Source organism: Panthera uncia, chromosome D1 (genome assembly GCF_023721935.1).
Source record: "Panthera uncia isolate 11264 chromosome D1, Puncia_PCG_1.0, whole genome shotgun sequence".
Lineage (NCBI taxonomy): Eukaryota > Metazoa > Chordata > Mammalia > Carnivora > Felidae > Panthera > Panthera uncia.
Window position 1 is genome coordinate 54363001 of NC_064808.1, and position 17089 is coordinate 54380089.

The 17089-nt window shown below is 53.8% G+C and overlaps 1 protein-coding gene across 1 annotated transcript in view; it reads left to right on the forward strand.

The window, feature by feature from the left end:
• Nucleotides 1-16584, forward strand: part of ARHGEF17 (Rho guanine nucleotide exchange factor 17) — a 61514-nt gene extending 44930 nt beyond the window's left edge. The window contains exons 4-21 of the mRNA XM_049619289.1: nt 2398-2514; nt 2741-2833; nt 3056-3232; nt 3563-3613; nt 3865-3974; nt 4080-4165; nt 5958-6076; nt 6464-6677; nt 7203-7276; nt 7881-8080; nt 8241-8539; nt 9066-9315; nt 9622-9708; nt 10025-10092; nt 10373-10521; nt 10970-11144; nt 11259-11528; nt 12432-16584. Coding sequence (XP_049475246.1) covers nt 2398-2514; nt 2741-2833; nt 3056-3232; nt 3563-3613; nt 3865-3974; nt 4080-4165; nt 5958-6076; nt 6464-6677; nt 7203-7276; nt 7881-8080; nt 8241-8539; nt 9066-9315; nt 9622-9708; nt 10025-10092; nt 10373-10521; nt 10970-11144; nt 11259-11528; nt 12432-12628 — 2736 coding nt within the window. The 3' untranslated portion in view covers nt 12629-16584. The remainder of the gene's footprint in view (nt 1-2397; nt 2515-2740; nt 2834-3055; nt 3233-3562; nt 3614-3864; nt 3975-4079; nt 4166-5957; nt 6077-6463; nt 6678-7202; nt 7277-7880; nt 8081-8240; nt 8540-9065; nt 9316-9621; nt 9709-10024; nt 10093-10372; nt 10522-10969; nt 11145-11258; nt 11529-12431) is intronic.
• Nucleotides 16585-17089: the final 505 nt, after the last annotated feature.

A 17089-nucleotide genomic window follows, 5' to 3' on the forward strand; every position in this document is an offset into this window, starting at 1 on the left:
CACTCCATCTGGACACTGACCCTGATCCCAAATCCAACACCAGAACTTGAGCAGACACTGGCACTGACTGCAGCCTCTGGGTTGACCTGAATCTAGACACTGCCCAACCCCAGAGCTTGGCTGGACTCTGGCATGGACCCCAACCCCATCCAGATACTGATTCTGATCCCGGACCCAACTCTGGTTACAGCACCTGAATTGGTGCTGACACTGATTCGGACCTCCAGTGGATGCTGATATTGACCTCAACCCTTACTGTAACTAGCCCTTTTTTCCATCAGGCATTTTAATAGGAATAGCTAACTACTTGGCACCTAGGTGCTAGCCATTATTCTAAGTATGTTATAGGGGGCTCCTGGCTGGTTCAGTCGGTAGAGCATGGGACTCTCGATCTCAGGGTCATAAGTTTGAGCCCCACATTGGGCATAGAGCCTACTTAAAAATAAAAGTTTAAATATGTTACGTATATCCGTAAGTGTAGGAGAAAGGTGCAGTTATTCCCTCGAGTTCAAAGTTGACTCTGTGGCATAGATAAAAGTGACCAATCAAAGTCACAGTTAATAAGTGGTGGAGGATTCAACTCCAGGAAATATGGCTCCAGCGTCCACACTCTACCCCACCCTGTGCTCCCTTTCACCACAAGCAGACTTCTGCCTGGGAGCTTTTCAGGATCCTACAATAGTGATTGGGACCTTAGAAAAGGTACTAGCTTCAAAATTCAAAAAGAACTATGAAAGCAAAGCTGATGGGCGCACCCGGGTGGCTCAGTTGGTAAAGTGTCCAGCCCTAAATTTCGGCTCAGGTCATGATGTCACGGTTCTTCAGTTCGAATCCCAATGTAGGATTCTCTCTCTGCCCCCCCACCCCCACCCCGGCTTGCTCTCTCGCTCTCTCTCTCTCAAAATAAATAAATAAACTTAGAAAAAAGTAAAACTAATAAACATTTAATTCAATGTCTATAAAACCATAACATGCCATTTTCTTTAATTGTTAAATTTAGTATTCATTTATACGAACTTACATTTGAAAAAACTTAAGTTACATTTTGTTATTTTGCCAGAATTCCCAAGGATGCATGATGATGACTGATAAATCGTAGCCAAACATAAACTAAATGGTTATTCAGAGCAAAATAATTTCAAAAGCAAAATTGTAAAAATCCTTCCAAGAATTGTACTAACAAAAAAAATATATTACCTATTTTTATAAGATGTGGGTGTTTTTTCATGTGTTTGTGATGATGTGGGTGGGCCTGTGCCTAAGAAGGTCTTAGAAGGTGCCTGCTGACCTGGAACTGATGTGGCAGGAACCTTGGCCCAGCAGTGATGGGACCCCAGTTGAGTGCTGACATCTCTAGGCTATCACTACCTTCAGTGTCACCAGGTTCCTCTGCTGTCTGGACTGTGATGCTGACCAGGGTCTGACTGGAGCAGAAGCCCTGGCCCCAGGGAGGGGTCAGCAGAGAATGCTCTGTGCCAAGATGGGGTAGGGGGTAGGGGCTAGGGGCTGTCTTCCTCTCCAGGTTGCTTCAGCCTGTGCCCTGTAGTACACCCGGGGTTGGGGAGGAGGACAGTCAGCACCTCAGAGACACAGGGATTTGTAGGCCCAGAGGGGCCAGAAACAAATACCACCACAGGTCACCTAGTCCATCCATGGTGCAGCTGAGACAGGAACTGGGATGTCCCAACTCCTAGCCAGGGCTTCTGACCAAGAACTTTCACATTTAGCCCAGCTGTCATCTGGCCAGTGGGTATTAGCCACCAGCTGTGTGCCTGACCTGAGCAGGGCTTTACTGGATGGAATGGGTGTACCTACCTTTTTGCAGAGAGGAGACTTGTCCTGGGAGATCAAGGGAGGCCAGAGGCCAGGTATAGTTCCAGGAAGAGCCCTAGTCAGGGCAGGGAGTGCTTCCTGGAGGAGGCACAGTTGGAGCTTAACGCTGAGGGTGGGTGAGATTCGGGTGCAGGAAGGGCATTCTGGTGAAGGGAATTACATGAGCCAAGCAGGTGGAATGAGTCTGTGTCACTCAGAGGACAGTGAGGAAGGAGACCTGCCTGGCTGGACTTGGTGGGGTTGGAGACCAAGGATGGAAATGCCCAGTTGGAAATGGGAGAACCTGGTGTGGTGTCCTGGCAGGACACATCTAGGCATATGTACATCCATGACACGCAAACCATAGGTAATGCACATATGTGTGTGCAGGTATATGTACACACCTGACCAGTCGCACCTACAACATGTACACACGACGTAGGAGCAAATGCCCAAGCCCTTAGAGACCATATTATGTCCAGTTGGAGGGAAAGAATGTTGGCTTGTGAATCATTAGAAACCAGGACAGGGTGAGGTGGAATAAGAGATACCTTGAAGGTCCACAACCTGCCTCTTCACCCACAGTTCTCCAAAGACGTCCTGGTCAACATCTATTCTGCCTACATTGATAACTTTCTCAATGCAAAGGATGCCGTGCGTGTGGCCAAGGAGGCGAGGCCTGCCTTTCTCAAGTTCCTGGAGGTACTGTGGGCTAGCTCAGGGGGATGGACATGACCCTCCTCGTGGACTAGCTTTGGTGGGGGATTGCCCAAGAGCTCCCAGCCTGGGCACCACAGCCTTAGTATGTGGGTCAGCCTTTGCTCTTGGGCTGGCCTGGAGGGGCTGGCTGGGGACCCATCCCTGGACATTCCCTTCTTTGCATGACATTCCTCACCTGGGTACCCATCCACCTTCTTTCTGGTTTCAGCAAAGCATGCGTGAGAACAAGGAGAAGCAGGCATTATCTGACCTCATGATCAAGCCTGTACAGCGGATCCCACGCTATGAGCTTCTGGTGAAGGTGAGCATGGGGTCCATGGGCAGGGAGGCAAGGCCTGGAGGATGCAGGGGGCTCTGAGGCCCCCACTTGGTCGAGCCTGGCATCAGAGTCCCCAGGGGTTGGGTCGGAAAATAAGTCCTCTCTGGAATCCACCTATAGTCCCTCTGAGTCCAGCAGTCAGTGTGGGCCCCAGGGCCTGACAGGGGCAGCTAAGCAGGGGTCTGGTCCTCATTCCTACCCCAGGACCTCCTGAAGCACACACCCGAGGACCACCCAGACCACCCGCTCCTGCTGGATGCTCAGCGGAACATCAAACAGGTGGCTGAACGCATCAACAAGGGTGTGCGGAGTGCCGAGGAGGCAGAGCGACATGCCCGTGTGCTGCAGGAGATTGAGGCTCACATCGAGGGCATGGAGGATGTGAGTGCCATCCCACTCCACCCATGCCTTTGTTCCCGTCCGTGGTCACCTGAGGTCATCATGGTCACGTCCACATCCACAGCAGTGTCTGCAGTGTGTTTGCATCCCTGTCTACCAGCGTCCCCACACATCTTTGTCCAAATCCATGTCCTCTTCCATGCCGGTCTCAGGCCACATGTCCTGTGGCCTGACAGCACAGCATCAGGAGGAGGGATGGGATGTGCTTCTATGGCCTGGCACATGGAGTGGGACCAAGGGGTCGCCAGGGTCTAGGAAGGAGATGGAATTAAGAATTGGCCTTCAAGATGCGTTGTCTCTCCTGCCCCACAGCTCCAAGCCCCTCTGCGGCGGTTCCTAAGGCAGGAGATGGTCATTGAAGTGGTAAGAAGTGGCCCGTTGTCTGCCCACCTGTTCCCATCTCCCCACTTTGTTCGTACTCCCGCTCATACCTGCTGCCCATGGGCCTGCCTGCTCTTCCCCACAACAGGAGTCCCGGGTCGAGTCCCAACTCTGCCTCTGCCTCTGGGAATCAGGGGCAGAGCCCTCACCCCTCTGTGGGCCTGGCTGTCCCCTTGGGCATTGTGGGCAGGAGGGTGGGCCTCTGGGCCTGAGTCCTGCCTCGGGCCCCACAGAAGGCAGTTGGTGGCAAGAAGGACCGGTCCCTCTTCCTGTTCACGGACCTCATTGTCTGCACCACCTTAAAGCGGAAGTCAGGCTCCCTGCGGCGTAGCTCCATGAGCCTGTGAGTGGCTGGGGTGGGGCTGGGCTCTGGCATGGGGGGAGCAGTTGTCCCTCCCTGGGCCCCACTCCGCTGCCCAGGCCAGAGCACCCCATTGGCTCCCCACAGGTACACGGCAGCCAGCGTCATTGACACGGCCAGCAAGTACAAGCTGCTGTGGAAGCTGCCACTGGAAGATGCGGACATAATCAAAGGTGGGGCTGGCCCAGGCCTGCCCAGGGCTTCTGGGTGTTGGGGTCCTCCTCTAAGAAGCCCTCCTGGAGGGTTTGAGCTGTGGCCAGGCTGGCTGCCTATCCATCTGCTTTTCTGCTTTGGGGCCTCACTTTCCCGTCCAGTACAAGGCGGGTTGCATGTAGGATGGGTTTGTCCCCCACAGAACCACACCAGACCCATCCGTGCAGATCACCTTTGACTGGGCAGGGACCTAACCTAGGCTGGAGCAGTGCAGAGGCCACAGACGTGCCCTCCACCAGCCACTGACCACCGCACAAGCATCCCCTTAGGTGATAACACACTGCTCTGGTCCAGCAGTTTCACTCCCAGGGAGCAGGGCCTCACTCAAGTCAGTCCAAGCACAAGGCTGGTTGGAAAGATCTGTGTTGTTTGGGGCAGAGGCTGTCAGGAGCTGAGGTGGTTTCAAAGAGCTGCTCCTCCTGCTGTGTGTACATGTGTGTCTGTGTCTCCATCTGTCTGTCTGTCTGTGGTTCTTCCTGTTCTCACTGCTCTCAGCTTTCTCTGCTTCCTCCTTCCTTCTAACTCCTGTGTTCCTTCATGGCCTGTTCTGCATCATGGCCTTTCTCCCTAGCTGCTCCAGGATCCGCAAGTCCCCTTGAGGGGGATGGTTGGTCTGGGATGGTGGCGTGGGCACCTCTGAGCTGGCAGTCAGTTCAGGTCCAGGCTCTGCCCCTAGGCTCACCTGAGGTGGCCCCCGGGGTGAACCCAGGCCTGCCTCATGTGGGCACCTGTGTAGGGATACAAGCCGATTATCGGTCCCGTTTGTCTCTTCTCACTGGAACACAGGCCAGTTGATAAAATGACTAGGTTAGGTGTCTACTTCTGATTCAATCAAGTATGGCTAGAGAGGGGCACGGTCATATGGAAGAAAACACGGCTGTCCTGGCAATGAGGGTTATGGGGAGACAGTTTCCTTCAGAAGGAGTAGGAGAGGGGTGCCTGGGTTGCTCAGTTGGTTAAGTATTCCACCCTTAGTTTCGGCTCAGTTCATGATCTCGTGGTTTGTGAGACAGCCCCGTGTCAGGCTCCGTGCTGCCGTTGTGGAGCCTGTTGGGATTCTCTTTCCCTCTCTCTCTCTGCTCCTTGTCCCCGCCCCCGCAAATAAACAAACTTAAAAAAAAAAAAAGGAGAAGGAGAAAACCCAAGCCTCAGCTTTTCTAAAACACTGCACTGCTGTCTACTCTGCCTATTTGTGGGTTACTGGTCCAGGGTGTACACCCCCAGCCAGGCAATGCAGGGTGTGGGGATGCTGAGTTGGCCTGTGGGGCCTGCTACTTGGCCCTGGTCAGGTATGGGATAGGACTAGAGAAATCCAGGGCATCAGCTCATTTTCCCTTCTTTGTGGGGGAATTGAGTCCCTTGGTCAGCAGATTTGAGCGCCTGAGGCTCTGGCTGCCCGGCTGACTCCCCTGTGGAGGCTACACCACACCACCGTGGCTTCCCGTGTCAGCAGGAGCCTGCATAAGCTGCAGAGCCGCCTGCTGTTTATTCTTTGTGCTCTTCCAGGGAGTTCTCCAAGGGACCAGCACCCTGGGCCAAGTGGCTCTGAATCAGGCCCACTTCCCTGTTCCTAGGGCTGCGGTTTCCCTGAGAGCTGCCTTTGTTCCTGGGGTCTTGGGGCTTACAAGCGCTCAGCTTGGCAGGCCACTCCCCATGCTGAACTGCAGACTGTGAGGGAAGAGAAGAGTGTCTGTCCACGCCTGACCTTGTCTGCCTCTGTATCTGCCCATGGCCCTCCTCTGTTCCCACCAGGGGCATCCCAAGCCACCAATCGGGAGAACATCCAGAAGGCTATCAGCCGCCTAGACGAGGACCTGACCACTCTGGGCCAGATGAGCAAGCTTTCTGAGAACCTTGGTTTCCCCCACCAGGTCTGTGCCCTCTGTCTGAGGCTGGGGGAATGGGGCAGCGGGGGTTCCCAGACCCTACTGAGGGAGAGAGAGCAGCCTTTTCATTTGCCTGAGGAAGAGGTCAGTCATCTTTGTCACTTATTGGAAGGGGGAAATACAGCCTCACCCCAGCTGAGGGAAGTGATGTGTTCTAGGCCTGAGGGTGGAGATACACCTCCGTCCCTAGCTGAGGGAGGAGAGAGGACCCATCATGTCTGTTGGGGGAGAATCCAGGCTACCTCCTCCAGGGGGGGAGACAGAGTCCCACTTTCTGTCTGAGGGGAGAGGCAGGTCCCCACTGGCATTCCCAGGGCAGAAGTAGGCTGTGGGGAGATGTCAGGGCCTGAGGCCTGGGTCCCCTCCCGGCAGAGCCTGGACGAAGCGCTGCGGGACCTTTCAGCTGCCATGCACCGGGACCTGTCAGAGAAGCAGGCGCTGTGCTACGCGCTTTCCTTCCCCCCTACCAAGCTGGAGCTGTGTACCACGAGGCCTGAGGGCACTGACTCCTTCATCTTCGAGTTCCCCCACCCTGATGCCCGCCTCGGCTTTGAGCAGGTGTTTGATGAAGCCAAGAGGAAGCTGGGTAAGCCAGGCCCATGCTGGCGTCCTCTCCCAGCACCGCCAGGGAGTGGGCAGTACCTTGCAGCGGTCTGTGAGATCAGGAGCCAGAAGTCCCAAGACTGCTGTGTTCTGTGCTTCAGTGCCTGCTGGTGGGAGGGTGGACTGAGACTCCTACAGAGAAATGTGGGACTTTTCCAGGGCCTCCTCGGCAGGGAGGGAATTCCATGGATAGGGTGAGCTTAGGGTGGGGTGCTACTGTGGGAGTGGATGCCAGGACCCCTCTTTCTGCGCCCCACATACATACACTCTGAGCAGGCCTAGATCAGGGAAAGCTATTCATCAGGGTCCATGGTTTAGAAGATCCTTAGGGACCTCTAGGTCTACCTCCCACATTGTACAGATGGGAAAATTGAGGCCAGGGACAAGCAGGACATATCCTACAGCCCCCTCATTCTCCCTTGAGAGACCCCGAGGAGCAGGGGAGGAAGGGAAATGAGCAAAAGTGAGGTGGATGCTAAGCAGTGTCTTTTTGTCCATCTCCCTACAGCATCCAGCAAAAGCTGTCTAGACCCTGAGTTCCTGAAGGCCATCCCCATCATGAAAACCCGCAGTGGCATGCAGGTACGTGTATGTGCCTGGGTCATGTGGGTGCATGTATTCAAAGCCAGCACATGTTCATGTGTTTTTGTTTTGTGTACAACGTTATGTACATGCCTTGAACATTGTGGTTGCCCTCTGTGTCTTGGAGCCTACAACTCTGCACATGCATGTGAATACTGTATATGTGTCACACGCATATGGGTATGGCCATGCATGTCTATATGTGTGTATGGGGACAAAGGCTATGTGATTAGCATGAAGCTGTCTAATTTATGTGCTTGTATGAGTTTGCCTACCTATGGACAGAGGTTACTATTTTTCACATTTGTTACCCACATAGATATGTGAGCATATTTGGGGTTTATAGGTGCATGGATGTATGTGTACCATGAATGGATGATACTTCTATCACACAGGCATACGTGCATTTGATGTGTAGAATATCACATGTGTTTGTGTGTGTGTGTGTGTGTGTGTGTGTGTGTGTGCATGTGTGCTCAGAGGGGTGTACTGGGAATTCACGCACACCCACGCGGGGCCACCTCCCTCCGTTCTGCTGGTCAGCCTGGAAAGTTGGCAATAATTCCTTCATTCACCTTCCCCTGTCCATTGGTGTCTTCTGCAGTTCTCGTGTGCAGCTCCGACCCTGAGCAGCTGTCCCGAGCCCATGCCCGAAGTGTGGGTGTGCAACAGCGATGGCTACGTGGGCCAGGTATGCCTGCTGAGCCTGCGTGCTGAGCCCGACGTGGAGGCTTGCATCGCTGTCTGCTCCGCCCGCATCCTCTGCATTGGGGCGGTGCCTGGCCTGCAGCGCCGCAGCCACAGGTGAGGCCTGGGGCTGTGTGCGGGCCAGCAGGCCAGAGTCCCTGTCCTTTACCCCTACGTGGCTGCAGGTGTGGATGGGGTTGGGCCTAGTGGGCCTGTGGACCAGTGGGGCAGGGCCTTGGCTCCTGGAGGCTCTCATCCCCGCTCCTACATCTCACAGGGACCAGCCTGCCTCACTGAGGAGTCCCCCAGAGACGGCACTGGAGACCCCCGGTCCAGAACTGGACGTTGAGGCTGCGGACGAAGAAGCAGCGACGCTGGCAGAGCCAGGGCCCCAGCCCTGCCTGCACATCTCCATTGCAGGTTCGGGGCTGGAGATGGCACCAGGCCCCGCCGAAGGGGACACTCGCCCAGAATTGGTGCCCTTTGACAGCGACTCTGATGATGAGTCTTCGCCCAGCCCCTCGGGAACCCTGCAGAGCCAAGCCAGCCGGTCCACTATCTCCTCTAGCTTTGGCAGTGAGTGCCCAGTTTGGGGCTGTCAGGCAGGGTGGACTGCGCAGAGGAGGGGGCAGCACAGCAGGTACTGATGGGTGAGGAGGGACCAGCATAGGCAAAAGTGTGGATTCAAGTCTCAGGAAGTCACCATGCAGAGTAGTGGGAGCCAGTGAGGTGGGCGGGGGCTGTGATACCAAAGACCCAAGGGCAGTAGGACAGTCAGGCCAGATCCTACACATCATGAAGTGCTTGGTCAAGTAGGGAAGATGGAGTAGGGAGTAGAATGGCCGATCCCCCTGTCCACGATGTGCTGGTGGATTGGAGTGGGACAGCTTAGGACTAGCAGCCTGTAGCACTAGACTGTCCGTGAGCAGAATGACAAGGCCTGAGCTATGCAGAGGCTGCCGGGACAGGAGAACAGCTATGGAAGGCCCTCAAGAGGGACATGGCCAGAAGGGATGCACTGAGGAGAGATGGAGATCTAGAAAGATACCAGGTTTGGGCCTGGCAGAGGTGGAATGGAGGCAGAGACCTTTGTCTCCCTCAGATGAGGAGACCCCAAGCTCCAAGGAGGCCACGGCAGAGACGACCAGTTCAGAGGAAGAGCAGGAGCCTGGCTTCCTGCCACTGTCTGGCTCCTTTGGACCTGGCGGTCCCTGCAGTACCAGCCCAATGGATGGGAGAGCCCTTCGCCGCTCCAGCCGTGGCTCCTTTACCCGGGGCAGCCTTGAGGACCTGCTGAGCGTTGACCCTGAGGCCTACCAGAGCTCTGTGTGGCTGGGCACTGAGGATGGCTGGTAAGGTCAGGAGAGGGGCTGGGGACACTGAGCTCTGCTTTGGAAATCATATGGTATCCTGAGCTCTCTGCTTTGGAAATCATATGGTATCCTGAAGCAGAAGCAGGAGGGCTTTGGGTCAGACCTCAGGAGTACTGGCAGCCAGGGCTGCCAGTGAGTCTGAGATCCATAGTGCGGCTCTTGGATCTCAGTGCTTTGGGCAGGCACCTGGCAGGAAGGAGATGGTGATGGAGACAGAGGTGGAGGGATACTTCAGGGGCTGGTGTGTGCAAGCATTTGTCACAGGTGCACACCCCTGATCCACAGTGTCCACGTGTACCAGTCCTCCGACAGCATCCGTGATCGCAGGAACAGCATGAAGCTTCAGCATGCGGCCTCTGTGACCTGCATCCTGTAAGGCCCTTGGGTAGTCCTCCTAGTCCAGACCCTTCTACACATGCAGGTTTCCTGCTGTTCACCCAGGTCTCCCTGCTCGACTGGCCCCTCCTTTCTGTGGAGGCTGGTGGCCAGGGGCTTGGCCCTAGGCTAGCTGTGCCTTTCATATACTCTTTGACTATGAGCCAATCCTACCCCTTCCTAGCCTCAGGCTTCCCTGCCTGGAGGGGTGGTCTCTCGGGAAATATAGCCATTCTGGCTACGATGCTTTGGCCCAAGGTGACCTCCTCTGGCCTCCTGAAACCCCTGACTCCTCCTTCTTTTCCCTGCCTAGGTATCTGAATAACCAGGTGTTTGTGTCTCTGGCCAATGGAGAACTTGTGGTCTACCAAAGAGAAGCAGGTGGGAACCCACCCCTCCCCCACCCCCCACGAGCCCCTTGCTGGCACTGTCTTCTGAGCACAGGTGGGGCCTTGGGGCCATGAGTCTGAAGATGTGGCTTTGGGGAACTCTCAGGCCCTCTCTGGGCCTTGGTGTCCTTGTGTATAAATGAGGACACCATTTCATTTCATTTTATTTCATTTCATTTCATTTCATTTCATTTCATTTCATTTCAGGGTGTGGGGGTAATGCAATAGTGGACTGAATTTACTCTGTTTTCTTTATCCCACTCCCACTCCAGGCCATTTCTGGGACCCCCAGAACTTCAAGTCAGTGACCCTGGGTTCTCAGGGGAGCCCCATCACCAAGATGGTGTCTGTGGGTGGGCGTCTGTGGTGTGGCTGCCAGAACCGAATCCTTGTCCTGAGCCCTGACACACTGCAGCTGGAGGTAGCATTGGGGAGTGGGGCGGGGGGGGGAGGGTAGTGGGGACACAGTTGGTGATTTGAGGTGAGCCTGACTCATGAAAGTGAGAGATGAGACCATAGGGGCAATAAGAAAGCCTCCCTCTGTCCAGGGAGAGCCCAATGATTGATCTGAAAATCTTTCAAGCTCTAAAATTCTCTGATCATGGAGTCATGGAGTTTCATGGGGAAAGGCAGCTCCATTTGAATTTCTGAGGATTGAGTCGGGGCTTCAGTGAAGCCAAGCTTTGTTAGGTTGGTCATCTAGATCAAGGAGGAAGGCTGCCTTTGCTGTCAGTCCAGGTGGCTTTCTGGAGAGGTTTAGTGGCAGCTGTAAGGGATGAGGGGGGCACTGGTGAAGCACAAGGCAGGAAGGGGCAGAGAAGGCAAGCCTGCCGGTCACCCACCTGCACTCTACTTGTCTCCCCAACCAGCACACATTCTATGTGGGGCAGGATTCCAGCCGCAGCGTGGCTTGTATGGTGGACTCCAGCCTGGGTGTGTGGGTGACATTGAAGGGTAGTGCCCACGTGTGTCTCTACCATCCAGACACCTTTGAGCAGCTGGCAGAGGTAGACGTCACACCTCCCGTGCACAGGATGCTGGCAGGTACTGACCTCAGTCCACCACTACCCCTTCCCTTGGAGCCTTTCTGCCCCATCATTGAGGAAGCTGAGCCAGGGTGAGAATTCGGCCTCAGCTCTGGTCTCTCTTGCACCCTAGGCTCGGACGCCATCATCCGGCAGCACAAGGCTGCCTGCCTGAGGATCACAGCGCTGTTGGTGTGTGAAGAGCTGCTGTGGGTGGGCACCAGTGCCGGCGTCGTGCTCACCATGCCCACCTCGCCCAGTACCGTCAGCTGCCCGCGAGCACCCCTTAGCCCCGCTGGCCTAGGCCAGGGACACACCGGCCACGTCCGCTTCTTGGCTGCAGTCCAGCTGCCAGACGGCTTCAACCTGCTCTGCTCAACCCCACCACCTCCCCCAGACACGGGTAGGTTTGTGCATCCTACCAATCCAGGGATCCTGGGATCCTCTTCAGTCTCTTAAGACTCCCCTATCCTGCCAGAAGAGGTTTAAGAGGGAAGAAGAGTGTAATACAGAGCTGGAAATGGCATATATGACAGGAAATAGGCTCTAGAAACCCCAAAATAAAACCTCCTAGGATAGGGGGTGTATGTAAAACTCTATCTAGAAGTGTCACGGTAGACAGGGAGTGAACCGTAAGAACTATAACCCAAGAATTAGACTATGGCACCGCAAGGGACGTATATGGCAGGAGATGAAAGAGGACTAGAGATGATGTCTGGGGCAGAAAGTGGAGTCAGGAAGTGATGTGCAGAGCAGGAAATAGAAATGGCACCAGTAAGTAGAACACAAATGGTAGATAAGACAGAAGTGGCCTATGAGAATTAGAAAGTGAAATGTATTAGGAAATGATGTACATCAAGGAGGCTACAATTAGCCAAGTCTTGCTTTGACCGGGCAGGAAACCATATTCCCAAGAGGAAGTGGCAGTGGGAATCGGGAAGCAGGGAAGCCTCGGGCAGGAGTGGTCTGTGTCCAGAGAAGACCTAAGCTCCCTAGCCGAGAAAGGGCTGTTGGAAGCAGGAAGTGGTATGAGGAGGACAGTGCATGTGCAGTAACTGAGAGAAAGTGGTGTGGCCCTGGGAACCTATGCCGCTCTTGACTAGAAAGTACAGATAGAGGTAAGTTGTGTGACTGCCAAGAAGTGGGCATTTCTTTTCAAACAAGAAGTTCTTGGCTAACAGGAAGTAGGATCCCCTCAGGAAATGTACCTGTCTCTGTTCCTTGTCTTCTGGGGTGCAGGCCTTTAGGGGACAGTACAGCCACCAGTTGCCCCCAGGCTAACGGATCCTCTCCCTCCACTCCCAAGGCCCTGAGAAGCTTCCATCCCTGGAGCACCGGGACTCCCCTCGGCACCGAGGACCTGCCTCAGCCAGGCCTAAAATGCTGGTTATCAGTGGAGGTGACGGCTATGAGGACTTCCGACTCAGCAGTGGGGGTGGTGGCAGCAGCGAGACTGTGGGCCGAGATGATAGCACAAACCACCTCCTCCTATGGAGGGTGTGACCCTGTCCACTGTGGCCCAGGACTTGGCCCGCCCACTTGCCCTCAACCTGCTTGCCTCTTCCTAGCCCACATGCAGACTCTGACTGGGAGTGTCCCACCAGGGGCTCACCTGTGACTGTGTGGGCTCCCTCCTATCCCTGAGGAAGTATTACTGATGGAACACCTGCTGGCCAGTGGGCCAAGGCCTTTCCCAACCCTCTGGCTGCTGCGGTGTTCCCAGTCACGATTGGGGTGGGGTAGGGGGCACGTGGGCTGCCCAGGACCTCTGTCCCTGGAGCTTCTACCAAAGACACAGCCGGGCCTGGACCCCATGGGGCTAGGGAGGGCCATGTGCAATATTTGGAGGGTTTTCTGGGGACAGTGGGAGGGCTGGGGCAGAATCCTTTCCCATGTACAGTATTTATGTTCCTTTTTAGATGTGTACCTTCCCAAGCACTTATTTATGCAATGACCTGGGCAGGGGGTGATTTGAAGAAATAACAGAAGGGAAAAAAACCCTATATCTGCTCTGGGGGCCACCTAGGACCCTAAGCAAGCCTTCCTGGAAGGACCAATCCCCCCACCATTACATACTTGCACGCATGTGTGCACACACAGACACACACACACACTGCATGTTCAGGGCACTAAAACATTGCCTCTTCACATATACTTTCCACGGCCTTGTCCTGATTGGGCTGCCCTCCGGTATCCAGAGCCAAGGACCAAGTACCCTCAGTCGTCCAGAACAAGATGATGACTGCTGGGGGCAGTGACTCCCATCTGGGGGCCTCCCCAGGCCTTGGTATTTCCTAACTTCTTGGCAGTGCCTTTAGTCATTTCCAAATTTGGTAACACTGATGGGGACTTGGGCAAGGCTCTCTCCTGGCCTGAGCAGGGAAGAGGAAAGGGCCCCTGCTCTCCATAAAGTTGCCTCCCCAGCCCCTGTGTCTCATGCACTGGCAGTATGGTCACCTTAGGAGTGTGGGCCTAAGAGCCCCTTCACTCTGACCACTGAGTCCCTCTCTTCACACCCTTCCTGCCAGGGCAGCCCCTCCAGGAAGAATGCCCAGAGCTGAGGGGCTGGACATGGCCTCTTTAACTGGGAACCACTTGAGGGCAGCCTCTTCTCTGCCCCCTGGACTGCAGGAGCCAGTCTGACCCCCAGCCCCCTTGCTTCTTCAGCTACAGCTCCAAAGGTCTGGTTTCAGATGGGGTTTGTTTGGTTCTGTTTTTGTTTGGGGTGCGTGGGTCATTGCGGTCTTAGATTATGTTTCTCTTGCTACCAAACAGTCATGTATTAACTTTCCTTGGATGATGAATTTTAAAGAGTCAATAAATAGAAACACCAAATGATTGCTCCCCATCAGTGGCATAGTGGCCTCCAGCCAGCAACCTCGGGGCTCCCCATCTGATGGACCTCCCAACACCTGCTCACTTGAGCAGAAGGGAGGGCTTGGAGACCCAGAAGGATGCTGGGATGAGAAGGCTGCCACTTGCTGTGTTATCCTAGGCAAGTCATTGCCCCTGTGGGGGCTATAGTTCTTTCATCAGGAAAACAAGGGCTTATGCCAGTTCACTGCTTTGTAACCAGGGCTACGTGTCAGAATCCCTTACAGGCCACATGTGTAAACAGGAAGTGTGATACATAATTGTCCATGTAAGTATACATTCCCAGGCTCCCTACAGCTTCTCAGTCATTGGATCTGGGATGAGGCTTGGGAATCTGAAGCTGACCCAGGCAGTAAGTAAAAAATTAGGCGACCAGGGAGCCTATACAGCTCCTCCAGGAAACGGTGTTCTTTGCAGCAAAGCCTCATGTGAGGCTGGGGATTCTGACAGAAGCTAAGGTGATTTCAGGTTTTAGAGCAAGGGTAGAATCCAAGTCTGTCTGATTTCTGGTCCAAAACAGTATGTCATTAAAGTAGACATAAAATGCAGGGGCGCCTGGGTGGCTCAGTCAGTTGAACGTCTGGCTTTGGCTCAGGTCATGATCTCACGGATTGAGAGTTTGAGCCCAGTGTCAGAGTTGCTGCTGTCAGCATGGATCCTGCTTTGGATCCTCTGTCCCCTCTCTCTCTGCCCCTCCTCCACTGGTGCTATCTCGAAAGAAAGAAAGAAAGAAAGGAAGGAAGAAAGAAAAAGAAAGGAAAGAAAGAAAAAGAGAGGGAGAGAAAGAAAGAAAGAAAGAAAAGAAAAGAGAAAAGAGAAAAGAAAAGAAAAGAAGAAAGAAAAAGAGAAAAAGAATACAGAGGCCAAACCCATGGGGCCGGCCAGTCCACGCAGGGCTGATCTCTTCCCACCAGGGTACACCCACGGGGCTGAAGATGACGACCACTTGAGAAGGGCAGAGCATGCCCCAGCTCTGCTGAACTCGTTGGAACATTTTCCCACCTAAGTGATTAACACTTTACACATACCATTTGCTGAAGGGGGAATGCAGGTTCATGCTTTGCAAACTGGTATACACATATCTTGGGTCTGCTGGGCCCTCAAGGCCACAGGACACGCATGGAACACCTCCCTGCAGCATCACTTCACTTGGAAGATCTGGGAAGGAGGGGATTATATTAAACACACATATTCCAGGGTAAAAGGCAACGTTTGTGTGGAATTCATGGTGCAACAAAGCAGAAAGAACACAGACTTTGAAGCTGGACAGAAATCTTGACTTTACCACTAACTAGCTATGTGACTTTGAATGACTTGTATCCCCTGTGAGCCTTCATTTCCTCATTTGTAAAATGGGGCCATTAATCCTTTCCCCCACAAAGAAGAGATTTGTTCTGCCCTGAAATAAAAGGGGGGGTAGTTAATGGAAAGGGGAACTGGCAGTAAATAGTTTTCATCACAGTGGCCCACATTTTGGCACTCCATCTCTGGACACTTGGCCTCTTCACCTTGAGACTCTGGTTCCTCCCTTGCTGCCAGATGGCTGCTGTTCTCACTGCTTCACAGCTTCTGTGGCCTTGGGGCCTCTTCACCTCAACATAGGGGTCCTGGTCAGACTTCAGTTCTGGCATTGGATACCCAAGGCCGGATTCTCAGCATGTTCCCAGCTCAAGTACCTTAGTAGGACTGGGCCAGGCCCAGCCCACTGTTACCGAGGAGGCCACATCCCAGGGCATTGGTCAGCCTGTGGACAGGTGTTTATGCCTGAGCCAGTCAGCTGTGGGGAGGGAGGTCCTGGGATGAATAGTTATCAGGCCCCAGGCCCAGGGGAGGGTCCTAGAAGAATTGGCTCCTCTAAAGCAGTAGTTCTCAACCTTGGCTGCACATTATAATCACCTGAGGGGCCCGGCCCATATCCCAAGCCAATTAAGTCAGAATTCTGAGTGTAGGACCCAGGTATCAGTATTTTCCAAGGGAACTGGATTGAAGTCTAATGTTTGTACAAAGAAGTACACAGTTGTTAGTGTGTGGCTTGATGAATTTCATAATGTAAATACACCCGGATCAAAAAGCCGAGTATTTGTCAGCCTGAAAACTCCCCAAATGTCCCCTCTGAGTCTATCCTCCAAGAGTAACTGTCTTAGGACACCATGTTTTAATTTCGCCAGCTGAGGTGGAGAACCAGTACTTTAAAGGGTATGGCCATGGCTGGCCATTGGGGTCGGAAGAAGTGGGGCTTAGGTTTGGTATGAAGAGAGCACAGCTTGAGGCAAGGCAAGCAGGGGAGGGGGGCCAGCTGGAGTGAGGAGTCCATGGTGTAGGCCCAGCTGGGGGAGAGGAAGAGGTAGGGGAAGCCAGAACATGAGCTCTATGAAAGGGGACTTCATTTTGGTTTTTTGCTCCATCCCTAGGCTGCCTGCAGTACCTGACACGTAGTAGATGCTCAATAAATATTTGTTGAATTAAATCTGGAGAATTCTGTTAGGGTCTCCTTTTAGGTCTTAAATATCACAAAACAATAACCCCAGCTCCCAGTTATTGTTTGCTACAAGTCAGGAGCATGGACCATCTCAATCCTCAGAATGGTCCCGGGAAGTTGGTACCATTATTATTCTCTTTCTTCAGATGAGGAAACTGAGGTTCAGAGAAGTTAAATGCCTTCCTCAAGGTCACCAGTCTGCTAAGTGGTACAGCCTGGATTCACATGCGATCTGTCTGCTCAGGTCTCTGTGGCTCAGGGAAGAGAAGAGGGGAAGTCACATGGAGTGGCTGGAGGACAGGAGAGACAGAGTCTGAGCAGCCAGAGCCACATCCAATCACTCATGAGGTGTCTGGCTCAAGTTCCTTAAACCAGCCCTGGGTGGGGTGTTCTGACCTCAGAGGACAAGAGAGAGCCATCTCTTCTCCAAAGGGATTCTCCAAGTGGTTCCTTGGGCTAGGGACAGAGGGCAGGGTTTAGCTAGACATCTACCTCAGGGGGAAGATGAGGCAAGGAGAGGGATAGGGACTTATTTCAGATCACACAGCAAGGCAGCATTGAGGCTGGGGGGTGGGGTGGGGGTGGAAGCTGGGTGGGTGTAGAGGACAGCC